The sequence below is a fragment of the Protomyctophum bolini genome, assembly GCF_963924005.1.
Source record: "Protomyctophum bolini genome assembly, chromosome: 15".
NCBI lineage: Eukaryota > Metazoa > Chordata > Actinopteri > Myctophiformes > Myctophidae > Protomyctophum > Protomyctophum bolini.
In genome coordinates, this window is record NC_137876.1 from 1,701,818 (window position 1) to 1,725,703 (window position 23,886).

At 46.3% G+C, this 23,886-nt stretch overlaps 1 protein-coding gene across 1 annotated transcript in view; it reads left to right on the forward strand.

Annotated features, from left to right (window-relative positions):
* Nucleotides 1-1,141: 1,141 nt before the first annotated feature.
* LOC308329189 (uncharacterized protein) overlaps nt 1,142-23,886 on the forward strand; it is a gene marked incomplete at its 3' end in the record, with an annotated part of 32,419 nt that continues 9,674 nt past the window's right edge. The window contains exons 1-9 of the mRNA XM_080783392.1: nt 1,142-1,478; nt 3,774-3,860; nt 9,992-10,050; nt 12,841-13,019; nt 16,674-16,927; nt 19,929-20,294; nt 21,313-21,582; nt 22,273-22,437; nt 23,210-23,308. Of these exons, the coding sequence (XP_080639518.1) occupies nt 1,343-1,478; nt 3,774-3,860; nt 9,992-10,050; nt 12,841-13,019; nt 16,674-16,927; nt 19,929-20,294; nt 21,313-21,582; nt 22,273-22,437; nt 23,210-23,308 (1,615 nt within the window). The 5' untranslated portion in view covers nt 1,142-1,342. The remainder of the gene's footprint in view (nt 1,479-3,773; nt 3,861-9,991; nt 10,051-12,840; nt 13,020-16,673; nt 16,928-19,928; nt 20,295-21,312; nt 21,583-22,272; nt 22,438-23,209; nt 23,309-23,886) is intronic.

Sequence of the window (23,886 nt, forward strand, 5' to 3'; positions counted from 1 at the left end):
CCCAGGGCCACTCTACCCCCTGAGCCATCACCGCTCTTCAGTTGGAAGATGTTCATCATGTATTCCACATATTTCCTGATGAAGATATAACTTGTAGTAAAGCAACCAAACCTTTTCATGCCATGGACCCCCAAAAATTGACACCCATTTGACCACACATGTTCCCCCCCATAAGAGAATAATTTTACGGTTCTAGCAGTGATTCTCAACCCGTTTAATTTCAAGGACCCCCAGTTTGACATGCATTAGTTCTACGGACCCCGAATTTAATGGCATTTCTATCTCTGGAACTCCCATATTATTGTTGTAAAATCAATGTTAATTTAACTCTGAGATTTGTACACATATTTGTAGCCTACAATCTCAGAGTTACAGACCCATAAAAGGGTCCCTTTGGTTCCAAACTATCATTTAGCTGAGGGACCCCCTGGAACTCCCTCAATGACCCCTGGGGGTCCCCGGGCCCCACTTTGGGAACCACTGCTCTAGGGCTATGGACTAGAAGCTATAAGGCTACCAGGTAAACAATGAATATAGGACCTGTGTAATTTTGTAAACAACACACACACTATGTAAACACCATTGGTTGATTGATTTAAGTATTTATTAACAGTTTGCAGAATTACAGTACATTTCAAGCACAACTCAATACAAAAATCTGTTAACTGTGAGTGGATTCGTATCGAAAAAACCTCACACATCCTCCGGTGTACAGCGGGGGGCGCTGTTTGCCCCAAAAGCAACTATCTTTGCAACCGGTCAACACAACAACAAGTAGAAGAAGAGGAGGAGCGGAAGACGGAAGCAGACAGTAGCAGCACAGTAGAAGAAGAACCAGTGTTGCCATCTCGGCTTACTATAAGCGACTTTGGGCTTCTTTATCAATTCAATTCAAAGGGGCTTTATTGGCACGAGAAAACAAACGTTTACATCGCCAAAGCAAGTGTCACAAATACAATACAATAAAAAACAGTTGGAAATTATCCGTAAAGTTGCTTGTAAGTATGTGTCATAACAGCAGGTAACAGGTTGCTGGCTACTTGTTTCTCGCACACAATCTGGCAACCCTGGTATCAGTGAGCACAGCAGAGCAGCAGCAGCAGAAGAAGAAGACAGCCAAGGGGGGGAAAAAGTGTTGTTGTTGTTTTCGTTGTAGTTTCATTTGAGGAGCCTCGGTAGAAACACACACACACCCCCTGCTGTTACCGGGCCCCCGGTGGCAACCAGTCTGTTGTTACCGGCCCCCCGTGGCGGTCAGTCTGTTGTTACAGGGCCCCCCGTGGCGGTCAGTCTGTTGTTACCGGGCCCCCCGCGGCCGTCGGTCCGGTGAGGTCCCGTCAGAATGCATGCCGTGTACGCCGCGGACATCATGAGCCGAAAGCCCGGCGTCCACCCGGGCTGTGTGGTCCGCCTCAAACAGCTGTGTATCGACGCGATATGTCGGCACGTCGGCGACATGGAGGTACACACACTGCTGGGTGAGTACACACACACACACACACACAGCGACATGGAGGTACACACACTGCTGGGTGAGTACACACAGCGACATGGAGGCACACACGCACACGCACTACACTGCTGGGTGAGTGAGTGGCATGGATGTACACACAGACTGCTGGGTGACTGAGTGACTGTCTGAGACGATACTGTGTTTTATTCGATATGAATGGTGTCTACATTATAGCACCACACTTTATCATGTCAAGGACCCCCAAATTGACACTAATTAGCCCGTGGAGGTCCACTCCACGTGGGTCCCTCCCTGGCATGGGGGTCCCTGGCATGCACTTGCAGGTCCATGGGGGTTCCTGGCATATCTCTTCAGATGGGCCCCATTAGAGAAGGTGTTTACAGATCTAGCAGTGATTCTTAAACCTTTTTAATGTCAAGGACCCCCAGTTTGACATGCATTAGTCTACGGACCCCCATTTAATGGTCATTGCTATCTCTGAGACCCCCCCAATTTATGTTGTAAAATCAATGTTAATTTAACTCTGAGAGTGTACAAATGGAACCATTTATTTTGGACCCGTTAGGGTCCATTTGTACACTCTCAGAGTTACAGTCCCAACTATTTAGCTGGGGTCCCCCTAGCTCTGGTCCATAGCTCTAATGCTCTGGTCCATAGCTCTAATGGTCTGTCCCATAGCTCTAATGCATTTAGAGCTATGTTAGGGCCGATTCATACTCCTATTTTACCGCTGTTTCGGCGCTGTAGTGCCGAAATGATTTCGGCTCGTCAGAAAATTTCAGTAGCACCGAAAAGACGACTTTAGGATGGTACCCCCCCCCCCCCCCCGAACCTCAAATGACGTCACATTGTAGGCTCTACAGAGCCAAATGACGTCACATTGTAGGCTCTACAGAGCCAAATGACGTCACATTGTAGGCTCTACAGAGCCAAATGACGTCACATTGTAGGCTCTACAGAGCCAAATGACGTCACATTGTAGGCTCTACAGAGCCAAATGACGTCACATTGTAGGCTCTACAGCGCCGAACCGACATTTATTCGGCTCTAAAATAGGAGTATGAATCGGCCCTTACTCTTGACTTCCGGGGCTCGCATGAATGCAGACCAGCCTCGTCTTTAGCTCACCGAAACTCACCAAAACAAAGGCGGGTTGTGTGATTAGGAAGCACTCCGAGCCTGGCCACCACACGTATAAACAGTACTTTTTGGCCAAAAGGGGATTTTGTCAAAGCTGTCATTACGACGGCATCAAGGCCCGCCAAAATACATTTTACTCGACTAAATCAACTGTAGATTTAGTCGACTGAAATCGCATGACACTTCTAGTCGACTAGAACTAACTATAACTAGAACACTAAAACATTCCAGGTGACTATTAATATGACTAAAACTAAATTAAGTTTCAGTCCAAAGACTACTGCTGCCAAAAACAACACTGTCTCTTTGTACTAACGCTAGTGGTCTAGTGATTTTCTATTCGTCTAGTCGACTTTTCTATAATTTCCTATCATTCTAGTCGACTAGTTGTTTAACTATAGGTCTACCTATTGTGTAAAAACAAATAAATCACTTATTCATTTTTATAATAATAGTTGTACTAAAACCACAACATGACGATTATAGCTATTGTCACCAATTATGTACTGTGACTATAAGTGTATAATCTAGCTCAGGGGTGCCCACACATTTTTGACGTGAGAGCTACTTTCAAAATGACCAGCTCAACAGGATCTACCCACCGGAATTATTTTTATACCATTGCTGAAAATAGTTTGTAGTAGTTATAGTTTGTACCTGAGCGGAGCTGTCATTACATATAAGACAAATGGAATAAGTAGGTTTTTTTTGTATTTAATTTGTAACGCTACCAACCTTTTTGCGCACACAGCCCCCCCCCCCCCCCCCCCCCAGTCAAAAAACACTTTCTGTTTGAAATACACTCATGCTTTCTAAGGTGTGATTTGGGGCCCTAAAGATGAATACAAAATCAATATCAACATCTTAAAACTAAAATGTATGCCAACAAATATATATATTTTTTTCCTTTTTTTTTAATTAAATATTCTTTAAGGGCATGTCATGTGATCTACTGGTAGATCACGATCTACCATTTGGGCACCCCTGATTCTAGCTGATCTTGAGGCCTACATTTATTATTATTTTTATTATCAACTTGTCAACTAGTACCAACAAGGTCGACTAGTAGTGGATTTACTAGTCGACTAGTTGAATAGTCGACTAGTTGACTTAAAGCCCTAACTAACTAACGCTAGTGTTCCGTGATCTCTCTCCTCAGAGCTGCCAACGCCACTCATCAAGGAGCTCATACCGCACCTAAACATCATTGACCTGGAGAGACTACAGCCAGCCCTAAACCACAGAGGTACGCACTGATAAGACTATAGACTAGAGACTACAGCCAGGCCTAAACCACAGAGGTACGCACTGATACGACTATAGACTAGAGACTACAGCCAGCCCTAAACCACAGAGGTACGCACTGATAAGACTATAGACTACAGCCAGCCCTAAACCACAGAGGTACGCACTGATAAGACTATAGACTAGAGACTACAGCCAGCCCTAAACCACAGAGGTACGCACTGATAAGACTGTAGACTAGAGACTACAGCCTGCCCTAAACCACAGAGGTACGCAGTGATAAGACTATAGACTAGAGACTAGAGATTACAGCCAGCCCTAAACCACAGAGGTACGCAGTGATAAGACTAGAGACTAGAGATTACAGCCTGCCCTAAACCACAGAGGTACACACTGATAAAACTATAGACTAGAGACTACAGCCTGCCCTAAACCACAGAGGTACGCACTGATACGACTAGAGACTAGAGATTACAGCCAGCCCTAAACCACAGAGGTACGCAGTGATAAGACTATAGACTAGAGACTACAGCCAGCCCTAAACCACAGAGGTACGCACTGATAAGACTAGAGACTAGAGATTACAGCCTGCCCTAAACCACAGAGGTACGCAGTGATAAGACTAGAGACTAGAGATTACAGCCTGCCCTAAACCACAGAGGTACGCAGTGATAAGACTAGAGACTAGAGACTACAGCCAGCCCTAAACCACAGAGGTACGCAGTGATAAGACTAGAGACTAGAGATTACAGCCTGCCCTAGACCACAGAGGTACGCACTGATAAGACTAGAGACTAGAGATTACAGCCTGCCCTAAACCACAGAGGTACGCACTGATAAGACTATAGACTAGAGACTATACAGCCAGCCCTAAACCACAGAGGTACGCACTGATAAGACTATAGACTAGAGACTACAGCCTGCCCTAAACCACAGAGGTACGCACTGATAAGACTATAGACTAGAGACTACAGCCTGCCCTAAACCACAGAGGTACGCACTGATAAGACTAGAGACTAGAGATTACAGCCTGCCCTAAACCACAGAGGTACGCACTGATAAGACTATAGACTAGAAACTACAGCCTGCCCTAAACCACAGAGGTACGCACTGATAAGACTAGAGACTAGAGATTACAGCCTGCCCTAAACCACAGAGGTACGCACTGATAAGACTATAGACTAGAGACTACAGCCTGCCCTAAACCACAGAGGTACGCACTGATAAGACTAGAGACTAGAGATTACAGCCTGCCCTAAACCACAGAGGTACGCACTGATAAGACTATAGACTAGAGACTACAGCCTGCCCTAAACCACAGAGGTACGCACTGATAAGACTAGAGACTAGAGATTACAGCCTGCCCTAAACCACAGAGGTACGCAGTGATAAGACTATAGACTAGAGACTACAGCCAGGCCTAAACCACAGAGGTACGCACTGATAAGACTAGAGACTAGAGATTACAGCCTGCCCTAAACCACAGAGGTACGCAGTGATAAGACTATAGACTAGAGACTACAGCCAGGCCTAAACCACAGAGGTACGCACTGATAAGACTAGAGACTAGAGATTACAGTCAGACCTAAACCACAGAGGTACGCAGTGATAAGTATAGGTGTTCAATGTAATGAGTCCCGGGATGCAGGGATGGTCTTTTCCCAGGGACATTTGATAAGTCCCACTTTAACCACGTTAGGAGTCATATTTTTTTTTTTTTTTACAAATGGCAGCATTTAACTCCCATTTTGTTTTATATGGTTATCATGTGGTTATATTCGTGTAGAAAACAAACAAAGAAATTATTATTATAATTAAAGCTAGCAAAATAAAGTAGAATAAAAAAACAGTACAGTAGTAGTGCATCCCGCCATCCCGTGGATGCAGAGGTCGTTGTTTTATTGCGTCCCTTAACTATAAACTGCATTTTGGGATGCAAAATGGACCCTATTTTAATCTCTGGGTACGTCCTAAGGATGATGATAATTAAATAACGGTGGGGTTTCAACCTTTTGAACCCATTTAGACCTGAGGACGATTCTTAACCCATTCTGACCGAGAACCCATTTTGGTGTGTTAGCATCATGTTATGCTTTAGCTATTGAAAAACAGCAGATCTACAAGCTCGTAGCGTGCCACCGAGTGGCACGCTACGAGCTTGTAGGTCTGCTATTTTTGAAAAATCGAAGAACGACTGACATTTTTTAAAATCTGATCTCAGGTCCAAATGGGGTTCATCAGACCAGTGTGTGTCCAGTGGAAAACCTCGTATGAATCTGATCTCAGGTCAGAATGGGTTAATGTCTTCTAAATCCTGACAGTTTTCTGATGTTTCTGTATGTCAGTCGTTCTCAAACATTTTCACCTCATGGACCCCCAACAATGATATGTAATAATAGGCCACCCATCTGGCCACCCATCTGAAAATATGTTGTTCCAGAAACAAAGATTAAAAACGTTCACTGTGAAAGTATATATTTATTCAAAGATTTGCGCCACATTTTTCACGATTTAAAAAAAAAATAGCAGACCTACAAGCTCGTAGCGCGGCACTTGGTGCCGCTCTTGCAGAGCTTGTAGATCACACAGATAACATAGTGCATAAAGGAGAATTGCATGCTAGAAGGCCTTCTTCATCATCATTATTTTTCGACCGCGGTCGAGATCGTGGATTTCACAATGTTACGCCAGACTTCCCGGTCCTTCATTGCCATCTCCCAGTTCCTGCTTTACTGATGCCTGTGTAAAGCCTACTAGCGATGACATCATGTGTCCCTATAGCGATGACATCAGGGAAGGACAGTTTTCTACCTCTGGTCTGCTTTGAGGCAGGACTCCAGAGAAGAAGGGAAGATTATAACCTCATTGTCAGCTCTGTAGCAGTGGCCGGAAAACTGTGTTCTTCTGGATCGGACTAGTGTAGAAACACAGGGAAGGTTGTTGTATATTAGATCAGTCGATGGGTGGACTAGTGTAGAAACACAGGGAAGGTTGCCGTATATTAGATCAGTCGATGGGTGGACCAGTGTAGAAACACAGGGAAGGTTGTTGTATATTAGATCAGTCGATGGGTGGACTAGTGAAGAAACACGGGGAAGGTTGCCGTATATTAGATCAGTCGATGGGTGGACTAGTGTAGAAACACAGGGAAGGTTGATGTATATTAGATCAGTCGATGGGTGGACTAGTGAAGAAACACAGGGAAGGTTGCTGTATATTAGATCAGTCGATGGGTGGACTAGTGTAGAAACACAGGGAAGGTTGATGTATATTAGATCAGTCGATGGGTGGACTAGTGAAGAAACACAGGGAAGGTTGCCGTATATTAGATCAGTCGATGGGTGGACTAGTGAAGAAACACAGGGAAGGTTGCCGTATATTAGATCAGTCGATGGGTGGACTAGTGTAGAAACACAGGGAAGGTTGCCGTATATTAGATCAGTCGATGGGTGGACTAGTGAAGAAACACAGGGAAGGTTGCCGTATATTAGATCAGTCGATGGGTGGACCAGTGTAGAAACACAGGGAAGGTTGCCGTATATTAGATCAGTCGATGGGTGGACTAGTGAAGAAACACAGGGAAGGTTGTTGTATATTAGATCAGTCGATGGGTGGACTAGTGAAGAAACACAGGGAAGGTTGTCGTATATTAGATCAGTCGATGGGTGGACTAGTGTAGAAACACAGGGAAGGTTGTTGTATATTAGATTAGTCGATGGGTGGACTAGTGAAGAAACACAGGGAAGGTTGTTGTATATTAGATTAGTCGATGGGTGGACTAGTGTGGAAACACAGGGAAGGTTGCTGTATATTAGATCAGTCGATGGGTGGACTAGTGTAGAAACACAGGGAAGGTTGCCGTATATTAGATCAGTCGATGGGTGGACTAGTGTAGAAACACACGGAAGGTTGTTGTATATTAGATCAGTCGATGGGTGGCTCTTCTCTTCCAAGACAGATGTTGCTCTCATTAGAAGGCGGGTGTAAGTGCCATCCAACCGGTTCTCTTGTTTCTCGGAGCCATAGAGTAGAATCGACTCAACGGTCGTCCTAAATATATTGTTTCGTCCCCACCAAAGAGGTCCAGGTAGGTGTTACTTTGTGCAAAAGTGCATTATTATTCGCTATTTCCCCTATACCATAAGCTCTCAATGGGGGTTGGGGTTTTGTGCTAATTCGCTTATTTCCATCGAAATAAGTAGTAAAGTGTTGCCGCTTGGGATACTATTTACATTATGAAGAGAGAATATATACACACAAAAAAAAAAAAGAATTGAGCGATGGAAATATGCAAATTAGCACAACACCCCAATGCCCCATTCAATTCAATGCAATTCAATTAAATTCATTGATCGCTTATGGTAGGGCCGGGGAAATAGCCAATAAGGAGTTTTTGCACAAAAAAACACCTGGACCTCTTTGGTGGGGACGTAACAACTACAAATAACACCTGGACCTCTTTGGTGGGGGACATAACAACTAAAGATAAAGGTAAGAAAGCCTTCTAGCATGGAATTCTCCTTTAACCCATTCGGACCGGGAACCCCTTTCGGTGTTGGCATCATGTTATGCTTTAGCTATTGAAAAATAGCAGATCTACAAGCTCATAGCGCGCCACCGAGTGGCGCGCTACGAGCTTGTAGGTCTGCTATTTTTTAAAAATCGAAGAACGACTGACATTTTTAGAATCTGATCTCAGGTCAGAATGGGTTAATCAGACCAGTGTGTGTCCAGTGGAAACCTCGTATGAATCTGATCTCAGGTCAGAATGGGTTAAAACACCAGAATGGGTTCCCGTCCAGAATGGGCTAATATTATTATTATTATGATTCCATTATTCGGTATTTGATCCACGGACTGCCATGGACAACTAAAGAACATTGTGTTATCGTTGGATAAGATTCTGAGACCTAATGAGAAAAAGCACGCGGTTCTTACGTAACCCCCAGGTTTTCCTCCCTGCGTACACCGACAAGACAACCGCTGTTATGGGGTGACGAGCACGGATACTGGACTACTCGCCCCGGTGCTTGCCCGTTTTTCCTCCCGGAATTTTCACCAGTGAGGGGGATAACTTTGTAATTATGCTATTATTGGCTGTTTGTATTCTTTTTGGAAAAAATATAAAAAGATACTCCTGTGGAAAGGCTATATTGTTTTACTTATATTGACCCAAAAACAATTTAGTATTATTTAGTATAATGTAAGGTTTTGCCCACTCAAATGGTACCTCGTCAGATAATCCCCCACATTATCCTACAACAACTTCTGTGAACAGACTTAAATTATAAATAACAGACTTAAATTATATTTGTACTTAGGCTGTCTGCTCTCATGAGAGTTTATAGTTAGAGAAATTCAGTCCAGCCGTCTGCTGTCCAGCCTCTCCCACCCCTCACTGGGGAAAGTTCTGGGAGGAAAACAGAAACGGGGCGAGTAGTCTTGTTACCGTTGTGAGCATGTGCACTAGCTCTGGTGCAGCGTGCAGGGAACACTACCATAAACGGCCATTAGGGGGAGCCATAGTACAGTGTAATACAGTGGGGAATAGCATCATAGCAATCATTGATTGAATACTTTATTGGCAGAAATGTAATCAGTAACAGGGTACAGTCAAACACATGTCCAAAGGGTTCACTGAAAAAAAAAAGGCCTTGCAGTCTTGTTTCCATTCAGGTCCTGGGTAATCAATTTATAATCATGACATGACGAATATCAACAACATTCTAATTATCACAAAAGGTAAAAATGTGTTTCGGAGAGGGAGCTAAGTTGTTTCTAAGTTCCCATTCTGGGCGTGTTTTAAGCAAACGTTAGTTATACTTTAGCTATTGAGAAATAGCAGATCTACAAGCTCATAGCGCGGCACCGGGTGCCATGCTACCGCTACGAGCTTGTAGATCTGCTATTTTTGAAAAAAATCGTTAAAATGTGGCGCAAATCTTTGAATATATGTTCTTTCAGAGGGAACGTTTTTAACTCAAATCTTTGCTTCTGGGGGGGGGGGGTCCCTGGAAATACATCTTTTCAGATGGGGGTCGCCGGCCAATTACGATTGTGAACGTCTTGGTTTGTCTCCCTGTGGCATCGTGATAAATGAACCTCTTGTTTTGTCTCCCTGTCATCCTGTAGGAATCTCCACCTACTTGGCCTGGGTGACGATCCTCCAGGACGTCTGGGGCCCGCATTACGTAAGTAACAGAACAACATAGTCCATCTGCAAGGCTGTGATTAACAATAAAATACATTACAAGACAACAGAGCGTACAGTTTTAGGGGTAAAGTGGCTGGACACAGTGGACAGTAACCGCAATGTTGCTAGTTTGAACTAGGGGTGCAACGGTTCAGTTAGACCACGGTTCGGTTCGAACCTCGGTATGGGGGCCACGGTTTCGGTTCGGTTTCGGTACAGTAAAAAAAAATACCCCCTTGTGAAGTGATCCCCAGGAACGCGCCCTACTGTACCCTCTACTGTACTGTACTAGTGTCACTGTACTGGCACACACGAAATCATCATATATACAGTTAATAATGTGCGTGTGTGTTAGGTTGTGCACAGGTGGTGAAAAACAACCACGCTGTTTTCATGCTCATACCCAGCCAGCCAGCCAGGCAGTGGCTTGCACCACTCAAAAAAGTTTATTTATAGCATTTTCTTTTCTTCTCTTTTTTTAGCATATATTATTTTATTAGGCATTTCTGCCTTTTCATTATTTTAAAGGGGGAAAAAAACCTTATATTGCTATTTTAATGTGCCTCATCATTATTTTTAAGGGGAAATAAATGCACCTATGCGCTCACACGGGGCATTAAGCACATGCAGGAAAGAGGAGAGGAGAGTGCCTCCTGGGAGGGGAGTCATTCACAGTGAATGCGTCGTGTCTCAGAAAAATAGCCTACAAAAGTTTACAATAAGTCTACATGAGGATTTAAGGATATTATGCTTATATTATTAGAAGAAGGGCTTCTATCTACAGTCATGGATTGGACATGGGAGTATTTTGTTGGTACTTTTCTGACGGAATGAATGTCCTGCTGCGGGTTGTTTTTGCTCTCACTCTCCCTCTTAATTAGCACTCACACAGCGAGTGCAGATGCAGAATCAGATCTGAACAAACTTACAACGACCGTGCTTAGAAGCCTGTTGGCGCGAGGTTACTCCGCTGTGTGTGTCTCTGTGTATGACGATCAATAATTATTCCAAGAACGACGTTTAAAGACGAGTGCTGGATTCTCCTCATCATGCCGTCTCTCTCTCTGTGTGTGTGTGTGTGTGTGTGTGTGTGTAGGGGGTGGGCCGACAGAGTGCTACACTTCTGTGACCGAAAGAGTGCTAGACTTCTTAGTAGGACGGTGTGTGACCGATAGAGTGCTAGACTTCTAAGTAGGCCAGTGTGTGACCGAGAAATACATTCTTCGCAGCTGTAATAAATTAATTAATGCAAACCGAAATAGCGCGGTTCATTAGAGCGCATTGAACCGTGTATGTGGAACCGAACGGTTCGGTTTTCGGTTGAAAACCGTTGCACCCCTAGTTTGAACCCTGTGGGCTCCCCCGGAGTCATAGTGTGGAAGTGTCCTTGAGCAAGACTCTGAACCCCCGATTGCTCCTGATGTGCTGGTTGGTGCCTTGCATGGTTTCCTCCGCCATTGGTGTGTTAATCGGTGTAGAGGAGGAGGCCATGGACAAACTGTTCTAACCACTGTCCTAAGGTGTGCTAAGGTGTCCTCCAGGCCGTAGACAGGCAGGGGTATTCAACTAGATTAGGTCGGGGGCCACAGCTGTAGAATGATTGTGTGTGGAGGGCCGCACAGCATGCGCGCAAAGCGCAGATTTTTTTGGATTCTACAAATGCATTTTGTGTTCAAACACAAAGATGTATGTAGGCCAGGGGTCCTCAACTAAAAATGCTGAAGGTCCACAAATAATAATAAATACGTTTTGAATAAGACCATGGTCCAGTCTCATGCGTGCGCAAATAAAATTGCGGGTCGCGGGCCCCATGGGGTGGGGCTGCCCCCCTCGCCCTATAGAAACAACTATGCCTGATTACTGTCATTATGATAATCTAGCACTTTGTTTATATATCGCGCACATCATACCTGTAATTTTCTCTCTAAAAAAAAAACGAAACCCCCCCCCCCCCTTTTTTTTTTCCAATTATTATTCCAAGGGCCACTAGGCCGCCAGTTGAATAGCCCTGTCCTAAGGTGTGCTGTGTCCTCTCCCCTTCAGGCCGTAGACATGTCCTAAGGTGTGCTGTGTCCTCTCCCCTTCAGGCCGTAGACATGTCCTAAGGTGTGCTGTGTCCTCTCCCCTTCAGGCCGTAGACATGTCCTAAGAAGGTGTGCTGTGTCCTCTCCCCTTCAGGCCGTAGACATGTCCTAAGGTGTGCTGTGTCCTCTCCCCTTCAGGCCGTAGACATGTCCTAAGGTGTGCTGTGTCCTCTCCCCTTCAGGCCGTAGACATGTCCTAAGGTGTCCTCCATCCCGTAGACATGTCCTAAGGTGTGCTGTGTCCTCTCCCCTTCAGGCCGTAGACATGTCCTAAGGTGTGCTGTGTCCTCTCCCCTTCAGGCCGTAGACATGTCCTAAGGTGTCCTCCAGGCCGTAGACATGTCCTAAGGTGTGCTGTGTCCTCTCCCCTTCAGGCCGTAGACATGTCCTAAGGTGTGCTGTGTCCTCTCCCCCAGGCCGTAGACATGTCCTAAGGTGTCCCCCAGGCCGTAGACATGTCCTAAGGTGTGCTGTGTCCTCTCCCCCAGGCCGTAGACATGTCCTAAGGTGTCCTCCAGGCCGTAGACATGTCCTAAGGTGTGCTAAGGTGTCCTCCAGGCCGTAGACATGTCCTAAGGTGTGCTGTGTCCTCTCCCCCAGGCCGTAGACATGTCCTAAGGTGTCCCCCAGGCCGTAGACATGTCCTAAGGTGTCCTCCAGGCCGTAGACATGTCCTAAGGTGTGCTGTGTCCTCTCCCCTTCAGGCCGTAGACATCCACTCGGAGGAGCAGTGCAAGGAGGAGGCCATGGACAAACTGTTCCGGTTGGTGTTCTACGGCTTCAAGAACAAAGGCATCATCAAACACTTCCCCAACGCCGACATCAGCTCCCTGTTCCTCGTCATGGCCAAATATCTCAAGTGCTTCCACGTCCGACCGGCCAGGTATGCTTACGCTGGTCACATGGGGGGTCACACCTTAGAGCAGGGGTGGGCAACTGCTGGCCCATGCGCAACTGGTGGCCCATGCGCAACTGGTGGCACATGCGCACCCCCCACCTTCACTTAATGTGGCCCTCATGTTAACCCATTCTGACCTGAGATCAGATTCATACGAGGTTTCCACTGGACACACACTGGTCTGATTAACCCATTCTGACCTGAGATCAGATCGATTTTTCCAAAAATAGCAGACCTACAAGCTCGTAGCGCGCCACTCGGTGGCGCGCTACGAGCTTGTAGATCTGCTATTTTTCAATAGCTAAAGCATAACATGATGCTAACACAAAAAAGGGTTCCCGCGCAGAATGGGTTAATATCAGAATACTGATATAGTACTGATTTCATCTGTTTACAATTCCAAACCCGCTTTAATGACTAGTATGAAATGACTAGTATTAAAATGTTATAACATTTTGTAGGCCCATATGTTAACATTTCATAAAGTTAACATAACTTGAAATTCAATAAAAAAAGGTTACTTTTCAGGATTCCAATAAAAAAAATAGCTGATCTAGAAGCTCAAAACGTGTCGCATTTGCGACGCGTTTTGAGCTTGTAGAGCAGCTACTTTTGCTACGACAGTAATAGGCATGCACTGTAGGGATGGCCAAATGGAAATGTATTAAAGGGACACTTCACCCTTTTTGCAAAAAAATATATGTTAATGACGTTTAGAAGCTTTAGAACACTTTCCTGGGGGTATTTATGTGTAATATGTGGTTTTAGATATTTTAGATTGTAGCAGTGAGCCTGTTGTCTCTGATGTCATGGACACTGGTCTCACTACCTTCCTGGACTACAATTCCCATAATACTTTGGTGCACTGCTCCTCCTTGTGGATAGGTGGGAGAGCTGTCTTACTGAGACAACATGTAGTCCAGGAAGGAAGTGAGCCCAGTGTCCATGACATCAGAGACAACAGGCTCACTGCTACAATCTAAAATATTACACACATAAAGACTCCCAGGAAAGTGTTCTAAAGCTTCTAAACGTCATTAACATATATTCTTTTGCAAAAAGGGTGAAGTGTCCCTTTAACCGGTTACCGCCAGGACTTGCCGGCTAATTAACCGTTATCCGTTAAGAAAGAAATGCGCTATTTTACCCATAAAAAATACACAAATACAGCGTTTTTTTTCCCATAATACAATGCGCACTATTAACCATTAAACATAACAATATTACAACGAGGAAGAAGAAGAATGACACACATTGTTTTCCATAAGAAATATGGTGTTTATTTTAGAAGTGAAACGGGAGGATTAAAACAATCATCTTGCCGCTCACGCGGCCTGCTGTCAAATGTCAATCAGTGCACTAGTGCGTAGGCTACAGTATACGCACACATGTATCGCGGAGCGGTCAGGAAGGATTAGGAATAGCCTATAATAGGCTAATAATATACAATAGGCCTACTAAATAAGCATTGGCCTACACAAAACAATAAATGAAATCGGCAAGTTCTGTGCTTTTAATGAATTGAATTGCATTTTTATGGCGCTTTTCTATGCACTACGTGCCTTTACTCAAAGCGCTTTACAATGGTTCATTCATTCATACATTGGGAGGTGAAGCGGCGAACAGTCGACGCCAGCGTCCTCACTTCCCACCCCCCAATCCAACCCTTGATGCTGAGTGTCAAGCAGGGAGGCACTGGGTCCCATTATTTAGAGTCTTTGGTGTGACCCGGCCGGGGATCGAACCCCGACCTCCCAGTCTCAGGGCGGACACTCTAACCACAAGGCCACTGAGCTGGTTTCAACAAAAGTAGAAACGCATGCATTGCACATTGAGCAGCGCAAGGCCACAGGCCCACAGCCACTTGAGGCCAATTACAGAACATCAACTCCCAGTCCCATGTAAACGTGACACGCTAAAATAAATAAAACTAATATAAAATAATTTAACAAGTTACAACGGTTGAAGGGTATATATAGTAATTAACAGCAAAACATTGTCAAACGAAAAAATGTATTAATCAGTGTGACTGTGAGAAGAAATTGGAATACTTGAGTGGATAATAAAATAAACAGCCTGCTCTGTGCCTATAGCGGCCTTTAGGCTTTGAGTTTGACGCTCTGGGGCCATATAGGCCAATAGCCACTGCCAGCCGCAGTAGCACATTAACAAAATAAAATAAAGACCAGGCCTACCTTATTAGCAGCATCACAGTGTCCCAAAAACGGTTTTTATTCAAATAAATCAACATATCCACATGTTCAGGGGTTAACCTTGTGCGCAGTGCCGCAGTCTATTGAGTGACTACAAGACCCGCTTCAGAGAACACCCTCTCGGATGGCACCGAGGTTCCAGGGATGCAAAGGTAACGCCTCGCTAATACGGCCAGCCTCGGAAAGCGGGCCTGGTTTGCTTTCCACCATTGAAGTGGGTTACTTTCCAAATTTGGTGGGACAGTCTCTCATGAAGTTGTCCACTTCTGTCGCTGAATCATAATTAGCTGCTCCAAGCGGGTTGTAGTCCTCTCCTAGGAGCTGACGCATGGCACTTTCCTTCTCCACTTCAGCAGCAGCCATCGGCTCGTCCTCGCGATCCTCCTCCTCTTCATCAGTTGCAGGGCCAATCTCTGCGACACCTTTAATTGATTGAATACTTTATTAAATTTGAACTGTTTGCAAACAGTGCCTGTCACTGTGTACTGCAGTAAGAACTACACATTATACATTGGTGGTGGTGCTAAAGGCATAACACAAAAAGTATTTAAAGTATACAAAATAAATGTATATAGCCTATACTATACAATAAATGTCAATAATATTCACCTTCATCATCGGCATGTTGATTCGCATTCTCCAATTGTACGTTAGCGCAGATTTCTTTCAGCTTGGCTGTCGCAGCGTCTCTCTGCCTTGGTGTGAAGGAAGGCAGGTGTTTATGGCGAGGGTCTAAGGTGGTGGCGATCAGGGCTGGTTTTGATCAAGTTATCGTGCCATTCTCTTTCGTCCCGGTGTCCAGGTGGCTGTGCAGCCTGGCCACAGAGCAGAAGGCTCTAATGGTCTCTTTCGTCCCGGTGTCCAGGTGGCTGTGCAGCCTGGCCACAGAGCAGAAGGCTAACGGGTCTCTTTCTCCCGGTGCCCAGGTGGCTGTGCAGCCTGGCCACAGAGCAGAAGGCTCTAATGGTCTCTTTCTCCCGGTGTCCAGGTGGCTGTGCAGCCTGGCCACAGAGCAGAAGGCTAACGGGTCTCTTTCTCCCGGTGTCCAGGTGGCTGTGCAGCCTGGCCACAGAGCAGAAGGCTAACGGGTCTCTTTCTCCCGGTGTCCAGGTGGCTGTGCAGCCTGGCCACAGAGCAGAAGGCTCTAACGGGTCTCTTTCGTCCCGGTGTCCAGGTGGCTGTGCAGCCTGGCCACAGAGCAGAAGGCTCTAATGGTCTCTTTCGTCCCGGTGTCCAGGTGGCTGTGCAGCCTGGCCACAGAGCAGAAGGCTCTAACGGGTCTCTTTCGTCCCGGTGTCCAGGTGGCTGTGCAGCCTGGCCACAGAGCAGAAGGCTCTAATGGTCTCTTTCGTCCCGGTGTCCAGGTGGCTGTGCAGCCTGGCCACAGAGCAGAAGGCTAACGGGTCTCTTTCGTCCCGGTGTCCAGGTGGCTGTGCAGCCTGGCCACAGAGCAGAAGGCCCTGCTGGGCGTGTTGGAGCGCACCGTGCGGCGCGTGGAGGTGAAGCAGCCGCTCAACGCCTCCAAGCGCCTCTCCAAGTACGTCCTGTACGTCCTGCACCGCCTGCTGGACCACGGCGCCGCCACGGAGCTGGCGCTGCACAACCAGGAGCCCGCCGTGGTGCAGTGGATCCTCACGGCCCGCGGGAACAAGCTGCACATCATCTGCACCGCGCAGGGGGGTGAGTGGAACTATACATACATACTGTACACACACCAGGGGTCAGGGGGTGAGTGGAACTATACATACATACTGTACACCAGGGGTCAGGGGTGAGTGGAACTATACATACATACTGTACACACACCAGGGGTCAGGGGTGAGTGGAACTATACATACATACTGTACACACACCAGGGGTCAGGGGTGAGTGGAACTATACATACATACTGTACACACACCAGGGGTCAGGGGTGAGTGGAACTATACAGACATACTGAACACACACCAGGGGTCAGGGGTGAGTGGAACTATACATACATACTGTACACCAGGGGTCAGGGGTGAGTGGAACTATACAGACATACTGAACACACACCAGGGGTCAGGGGTGAGTGGAACTATACATACATACTGTACACCAGGGGTCAGGGGTGAGTGGAACTATACATACATACTGAACACACACCAGGGGTCAGGGGTGAGTGGAACTATACAGACATACTGAACACACACCAGGGGTCAGGGGTGAGTGGAACTATACATACTGTACACCAGGGGTCAGGGGTGAGTGGAACTATACATACTGTACACCAGGGGTCAGGGGTGAGTGGAACTATACATACATACTGAACACACACCAGGGGTCAGGGATGAGTGGAACTATACATACATACTGAACACACACCAAGGGTCAGGGGTGAGTGGAACTATACATACATACTGAACACACACCAGGGGTCAGGGGTGAGTGGAACTATACATACATACTGAACACACACCAGGGGTCAGGGGTGAGTGGAACTATACATACATACTGTACACCAGGGGTCAGGGGGTGAGTGGAACTATACATACATACTGTACACACACCAGGGGTCAGGGGGTGAGTGGAACTATACATACATACTGAACACACACCAGGGGTCAGGGGTGAGTGGAACTATACATACATACTGTACACCAGGGGTCAGGGGTGAGTGGAACTATACAGACATACTGAACACACACCAGGGGTCAGGGGTGAGTGGAACTATACATACATACTGTACACACACCAGGGTAAGGGGTGAGTGGAACTATACATACATACATACATACATAAGAGGCCAGGGGGTGAGTGGAACTATACATACATACTGTACACACACCAGGGGTCAGGGGTGAGTGGAACTATACAGACATACTGAACACACACCAGGGGTCAGGGGTGAGTGGAACTATACATACTGTACACCAGGGGTCAGGGGTGAGTGGAACTATACAGACATACTGAACACCAGGGGTCAGGGGTGAGTGGAACTATACATACATAGTTCAGCAGGGAGACAGCAACAGGAAATAAGCTGTTCCTGAACCTACTAGTACGGGAGCCAATAGTTCTGTAGCGCCTCCCAGAAGGGAGAAGAGTCTGTGGTTTGGATAACGTCAGTCTTATCCAAATAGTAAATACCCAATCTTTCTGTACTTTATACCTCATACTAAGCATTTAAAGTATGAGGTATACAACGTACAGCAGCCTTGTGTTCATACAACAGAAAGATTGGGTAAGACGTTATAGTAAGCGACGTTGTGTGTATTTTTCAGGACCTTTCGCTGCTTTTACATTCAGTTTCTCTCCAAAGTTGAATGTTGCCTCTACTGTTGGAGCAGCCATAAAATACACAGGTTCATCCTGGAGCATCTTTGTAATGTTAGTGTTAGTAAAAAGCAGGTAAAAAAAGTAACGTTTGAGGCAGAATAACATGCAGTCACTCTACAGTTCACTGTAGTAGAAGATGTGCAGGTTTAAACCGCAGATATGTCGTCTCCGCCTACAGGAAATACGTTGCCTGCGACCACGAGACCCGTTTCTGAATCGGTCTATATGTAATTGTCACTGCCGGGCCAGATGTCATCTCTGGCTGGCCAGCTCTGGCCCACGGCCAGTTCTGGCCCAACACTGAAGTGGGACATTAATTTACAACCAAAAAATGATCTGCCTGTTTGTGAACTGAAGCTAATGACCAAAGATGTTCGTCGACTGCTTTTCTTTTCCACAGGCGAGACCTAAACTGAAACGTTAATTTAGATGACTCAAATATGACTAAAGCTAAATAAACAATACAAAACATGGGGAAGCAGCTTTTTGCTTCTAGGGGCCGACGGCGTGGAACAAACTCCCACTGTACCTTCGACAGGCAGCCTCTGTAGTTTAACAAACTCCCACTGTACCTTCGTCAGGCAGCCTCTGTAGACATTTTTAAAGCACAGCTCAAGACCCACTTCTACACTCTTGCTTTTAATTGATCTTTAAATCACTGTATTGCATTACTGTTATTATTTTTTTAAATGTTTTATGCCTTGCTTTTCTTTTCTTTTCTTTCTTTCTCCATTTCTCTGTAAAGCACTTTGAGCTGCATTTCATGTCATGAAAGGTGCTATACAAATAAAGTTTTATTATTATTATTATTATTATAAAGTACAAATATAATTTATGAAAAGGCTACTACAGTGAAGTCAGTTCACAGAAGTTGTCGTAGGATAATGTGGGGATTATTTGACGAGGTTCCATTTGAGTGAGAAAAACCTTACATTATACTAAATTGTTTATAGGGTCAATATATGTAATATAAGCCTTTCCATAGGAGTATCTTTTTATATGTTTCCAAAAAGAATACAAACAGCCAATGGCATATTACAAAGTTATCCCCCTCACCGGGGAACATTCCGGGGAGGAAAATCGGGCGATTTGGTTTTCATACTGGTATTTTCCTCTAGCTGTTTTTGTGCTGTATCATTCAGGACTGTTTAACCCCTTTTGGTGTTAGCATCATGTTATGCTTTAGCTATTGAAAAATAGCAGATCTACAAGCTCGTAGCGCGCCACTCGGTGGCTTGTAGGTCTGCTATTTTTTTAAATCGAAGAACGACTGACATAGAAACATAGCTTTTTCAGAAAACTGTCAGGACGTAGAAGACATTTCATAGAATCTGATCTCAGGTCAGAATGGGTTAACTAATAGTTTCCCGGTGGTCTGCAGGCGAGTCCGGCCCGGAGCAGCCCGAGGCGCCACCACCACAGGAGGCGGAGAACGTTCCGGTCCCCCGAAAACGCTCCCGGCTGTCTGCCGCCCAGAAGACCCCTCCCCCCCACCACCACCACCACCCCCCCCACCACCACCACGACAACAGGACAACCGACAAGGAGCGCCCGCCCACGCCCCCCTCCTCCTCCCCGCCCCACCCGGGGGGCTCCGGCGGCGGCGGCGGGCCGGCCAAGACCTCGTGTCCTCGCGGGAACATCCGCTCCCTGCAGGTGACGGAGTGCGGCCACGGCGTCATCGCCGTGCTGTCGCCGCTGCTGCCCACCTGGCTCTGCCTGAGGTCGCTCAGCCTGCACGGCCTCGGTGAGTAGTGACCTCTGACCCCTGGCCTCTGACCCCTGGCCCTCTGCCTGAGGTCCCTGTCTGAAATGTTGCGCAGCACGACGCGTTGTGAGCTTGTAGATCTGCTATAAGTGTTGAAAATAGTATTTTCAGCAAGTGTAAAATCAGTCATTACGACGAAATCTTTCTTGCGCTTTCACCCCAGCTACACAGCCACACATAAAACATCAATGACAACAAAAATACATTACAGAGGAAGACACAACTTACACCATATAGCACACATGATGTGGATAATCTCTAGCCTCACGCAGTTATATTGCTGTTTCAGAGCCTCGTTCAGCATCTTAGTTGATGCTGGTACAAACCATTTAAAAAAAAATCTGATGTACTTCCACTTTGGTCCTTTGTATCTTCTCCCAGAGGGCAGAAGTACGTACAAACTCGCCATTTAAAACATGGGTAACATCACTGACGATTTTCTTTTAGCCTGTTTTGATGTAGCCTGCTCATAAATAGACTGAAGAGAGCAGGCTACATTAAAACAGGCTCAAAAACTGCCTCCCCCTGGCCAGCCTGATGGAGGGGAAAGGAACTGGTTGGAATAACGTGTTCCTTCCACGCGCTACGTCCAACCAGGGAAACTCCCCCCTGTCAGGTGTAAAGGAGCAACTTGGACACTCAGGCATGAAGGAAGCATGAGTTCAAGTCCGTTGCTCTCCCCTTGTCCCCCATATATGGGGACTAGGTTGGTCTCCCCTTGTCCCCCATATATGGGGACTAGGTTGGTGGAGGGTGTGTAGAGCCCAGGATCACATTAGATGATTGACACAGGGGTGGAAAAATGGGTTTCAAAATCGTGGGATAAAAAATATAGTAAAAAGAAACTGGCTCAAAAAATCGTCAGTGATGTTACCCATATGACTAAAACTAAATGAAAACTATTCAAGAGACTAACAACACTGTGTGTGTGTGTGTGTGTGTGTGTGTGTGTGTGTGTGTGTGTGTGTGTGTGTGCATGCCCGTGTGCGTGCTCCAGCCATCCCCAACAGCGAGGAGCTGTCCACCCTGGCCTCCTGCCTCCGCCAGCTGTGCTCGGCGCGCGGCAGCGTCCTGTCGGAGCTGAGCGTGGGGCTGGTGACGGACGCCGCCTTCGTGGCCGTCCTCCTGGAGGCGTGTCCCACGCTCACCTCCCTGTCGGTGGAGCTGCACCCCATGACGCCCCCCCACCCCCCGCGGCCCGACCAGCCCACGCCCGCCCACGCCAGGCCGCGGAGGCAATGCGCCTCCAGGAGCCGCCGCGACACAGGTAGGGGATGGAACCCATACCTGGTAGGGATGGAACCCATACCTGGTAGGGATGGAACCCATACCTGGTAGGGATACAATTTACAATTTGGGCTTTTCCTGTACCCGTTAGGCCGGGGTTGGCGAAGGCGGGGTTGGCGAAAGGGCCTTTCTGTGTGGAGTTTGCATGTTCTCCCCGTGTCCCCTAGGGTAGGTATACCCTCACATGTTCTCCCCGTGTCCCCTAGGGTAGGTACCCTCACGTGTTCTCCCCGTGTCCCCTAGGGTAGGTATACCCTCACATGTTCTCCCCGTGTCCCCTATAGGGTAGGTACCCTCACATGTTCTCCCCGTGTCCCCTAGGGTAGGTACCCTCACATGTTCTCCCCGTGTCCCCTAGGGTAGGTATACCCTCACATGTTCTCCCCGTGTCCCCTAGGGTAGGTACCCTCACAAAAACATGCAGTAATCCTGGTCTCTAAACTGCCTCCCCCTGGCCAGCCGGGGCGCCTGATGGAGGGGAAAGGAACTGGTTGGAATAACGTGTTCCTTCCACGCGCTACGTCCAACCAGGGAAACTCCCCCCTGTCAGGTGTAAAGGAGCAACTTGGACACTCTAAACTTTGGGCTTATCGACTACCCGGTATCAATAAACTTTGGGCTTATCGAGTACCCGGTATCAATAAGCTGTCTGTCTGTCTGTCTGCCACAGAGCTGCGTCTGGAGCGCCTGTCGGTGAAGGTGTCCTCCGTGGAGACGGACGTGGGCGTGGTGACGTCCGTCCTGAAGAGATGTCCTCACCTCACGTCTCTGCACGTCCGCGGCCTGAGACCGCCGCCGGGGTCCTCACACCGCCAGCTCCTACTCTGTGTCACAGGTAAAAAAAAATGCAAAAAAAATTGCAGTGCAATTGCACTCCTCACTTCACTGGGGTGTGATTTTTATTATTATTACAGTATTAGTATTTTTCTTATGAAAGCAGAGAGTCTTCTGTTTCATACGGTATATAGTATGTACATGTCGCTATAGGCCTTATTTTGTGAATAATAGTTATTCGGGTCCATGCCTTCTCTAAAGTTCTCTGGTGGGCGCAAGCTGCATTCAATAGCCAATTAGTGACAAACTGTACATGGGATCAATGTGTATTTGTTTTCCTCCTAAAAGTAGACATTCAGGGCTTTCATTCGGTATATGGTTTGTATAGGATATTATTTGTGCTCAATTTTATATCGGTCTTTTGAACTAAAAAAACTGAACTGAAATGTCTGTCAACTTCAGGCCTCCATATCTCTGTTGTTTTTTTTCATGAGCAAAAGCAGGTGTTAGAAAAAGGTCAATATCTCCAGAATGGAAGATGGTAGAATCATAATTTAAATTTAATTAATTTAAATTGAAGTGGACAAGTTAGGCTTTCTTTTGATTTATGCGGTGTGATTCTCGCTATAAGAGGCCCCTCGCTGTGGGCCCCCAAAAAAGTTCAAAAATCCCATGTTAATCCCCTTAGCACCAGAAATCCTTGGTCCACTAGAACCTGTAGCACAGAATGTGTTAAGTAATGTGTGTGTGTGTCGGTGGATTGACTCCGACAGTTACCGGTTGGTCGTGTCCCGTCACTTAAACACACACTGCGTGTGATCCGTTCTGTTTAGAGTCCAACAGACGCTTGAGGAATCTGCACTTGGAGGACGTGAACCTGGACGACTGTCTGCCTGACCTCCTCAAGGTGTTGACCACCTGTCCGTTAGAAGGTAAGACCTCCTCAAGGTGTTGACCACCTGTCCGTTAGAAGGTAACTAGCTACATCTATCTACATCTAGCTACATCTAGCTGCTTCAGCCACATCCGGGATAACATCCGGTCCGTCTGTAAAGGTTATCCGCTGCTATAAATCGCGTGGGCGCTATTTATAATTTACAATTTAGGCATTTATCAGACGCTCTTAATCCAGAGCGATTTACATTAAGCAAGAACAAAAAAGCATGGCAATACATCACATACTATAATAAAGTATTTATCATGAAACGTGCGTGCGTAAGCTAAGAACGTAACAGTGGAATATCTGTATAATGAAACTATACATATAAACTAGGGATGCACCGAAAGGGAAATTCTTGGCCAAAACCGAATACCGAATATAGGAAACAGTTGGCCGAAAACCCAATACTGGAATATCCGAATTTGATTCATATTATATTATACCTTAAAGCTACCTGATTCACATTGCAAAATAAATGGTTATGGCAAAACTTAACTTAATAATAATAATCACAATTATGGGTCCATAAAACATGTATTCAGCTCTTCTGAATGCATTCATTTCATACAC